This window comes from Humulus lupulus, chromosome 3 (genome assembly GCF_963169125.1).
Source record: "Humulus lupulus chromosome 3, drHumLupu1.1, whole genome shotgun sequence".
NCBI classification, from domain to species: domain Eukaryota; kingdom Viridiplantae; phylum Streptophyta; class Magnoliopsida; order Rosales; family Cannabaceae; genus Humulus; species Humulus lupulus.
This window is the reverse complement of record NC_084795.1, coordinates 26,174,051-26,176,050: the sequence shown is the minus strand read 5'-3', so window position 1 is coordinate 26,176,050 and position 2,000 is coordinate 26,174,051. Positions and strand designations below refer to the sequence as shown.

The 2,000-nt window shown below is 40.2% G+C and overlaps 1 protein-coding gene across 1 annotated transcript; it reads right to left on the bottom strand.

Moving 5' to 3' along the window:
• Positions 1-984: 984 nt before the first annotated feature.
• LOC133823818 (uncharacterized) lies at positions 985-1,629 on the bottom strand. The gene has a single exon (XM_062256667.1). It carries the CDS (start codon positions 1,627-1,629, stop codon positions 985-987), a length of 645 nt encoding a protein of 214 aa, XP_062112651.1.
• Between the last annotated feature and the right edge of the window lie 371 nt (positions 1,630-2,000).

The window sequence follows — 2,000 nt, the reverse complement described above, 5'->3', positions numbered from 1 at the left end:
GACTTGCACATTTTCATCTGGGGTCGTTAGTTGAGTAGCAATTCTTAATGAAGGTATTTGAACCTCCAAAGGTAAAACTGCTTCAGACCCAAACACCAAGTTATAAGGTGTACAACCAATCGCAGTTCTTACAGTAGTTCTATAAGCCCACAAAGCTTCTGGGAGGTGCTCGTACCAATCCCTTTTATTCTTTGTCACTGTCTTCTTCATGATTTTGCATAACACCTTATTAAATGCTTCTGCTTGACCATTTGAAGACGGGTTATAACTAGCTAAAAAACTGTGCTTAAATTTGTACTTGTCCATCAATTTGACCATTGCCTTACATTTGAAATAAAGGGCATTGTCGGAGATAATTTTTGAAGGAACCCCGTATCGATAAATTACGTGAGTCCTTATAAAATCCGCGACATCCTCTACTCGTACTTCTTTTAAATGTATAGTTTCGGCCCATTTGGAGAAGTAATCTGTAATGGCCAGGATGTATTTGTGGGCTTTGGAAGAAGGTGGTGTAAAGGAACCAATAACGTCCATTCCCCATGTTTCGAAAGGCCATGATAGTATAGAAGGATGGAGTGGTTGAGGGGGTTGGTGGATGAAATCTCCATGTAATTGGCACAACTTACAACATTTAGCGAAATTAATCGCATCTTGAACCTTTTAGGCCAATAGTAATCCAACCGCTTTAATTGAGCTGACAGTTTTAGGCCAGCTTGATGGGTGCCACATGTACCGGCATGAGTTTCTTTAAGTGCATGTGCTGCCTCCTCTTTCGAGAGACATCTCAACAATATCCCATCGAATGAACGCTTGTACAATGTGTCATTAAAGACCAAAAATCGAGGCGCTCTTCTTCTTACATCCACTCTTTTCTTCAAGTCTTTTGGCAAGACTCCTTTTTGGATGTAGTCTTTGATTGGTTGATGTCAGTCGTTTTCATTTGCGTTGTCCAGGAAAGTTATCAAGTTGACTGTATTTTCTTCTTCAACTCTTTCCGTGGATTGGGATAGTACATAGCGCTCCCCCTATGGTAATTTGGATATCCCTTTCTTCAGGAAGTGTTAGCAAAGCAACTAAATTAGCTAACGCATCAGCTTTACCATTTTTTGATCTAGGGATATGGTTTAGAGTTATATCTTGAAATTGACCAAGCAAATATTTAGCCTTCTCATGGTAAGGGATTAAATTATCGTGCTTGACTGCAAATTCACCACTCATTTGTTTAATGACCAAGAGAGAATCGCCAAATACTTCCAATGATTGTATTTTCATTTCGAGTGCAACTTCGAGGTCGATAACTAACGCTTCGTATTCTGCTACATTATTGGTGCATATAGCTAGAATATGGAAAGAGTAAGGTATCAGCCCTCCTGATGGTGTCACAAAGACAATTCCAGCACCTGCTCCACTATTTTTTGCTGCCCCATCAAAGTATAATTGCCATGATGAAGTATCAACCGTGAAAACTTCTTCGTCTGGAAGATCTTCTCGCAACTCCACATCGTCTGGAATTGGGTGTGCTGCCAGAAAATCTGCCAATGCTTGCCCTTTTATTGCTTTTTGTGGGACAAAGTTGATTTCAAATTTTGACAAAATCATAGGCCATTTGGCCAGTCGTCCAGACAACATGGGCTTTGATAGAATATATCTTTAGGGGTCAGCTTTTGACACTAAAGTCACAGGATGTGAGAGTAAATATGTACGGCCACCTTTGGATCCAATCCTGGCATGTCTTGATATCCCCAAGCAAATACATCTTTGTTTTCACGAAGGACTTGTTTGTACTGTGGTAATTCTTCTTCGGTTAATAAAGCACTAACAAATACAGGCTTTGGATCATCCTCGGTCCCAAGGTTGATCTCTATTAAATCATCCACTGTTGCTTGTCCTCCGTCTTCGAATTCTTGAGGTGCTGGTTGAAAAATGTCTATAAAATCTTCCGAAGGGTTTGAGCTCGAGCCTTCATCTTCTATGGTCAAACTTTCTTCTAAAGAGAGGTA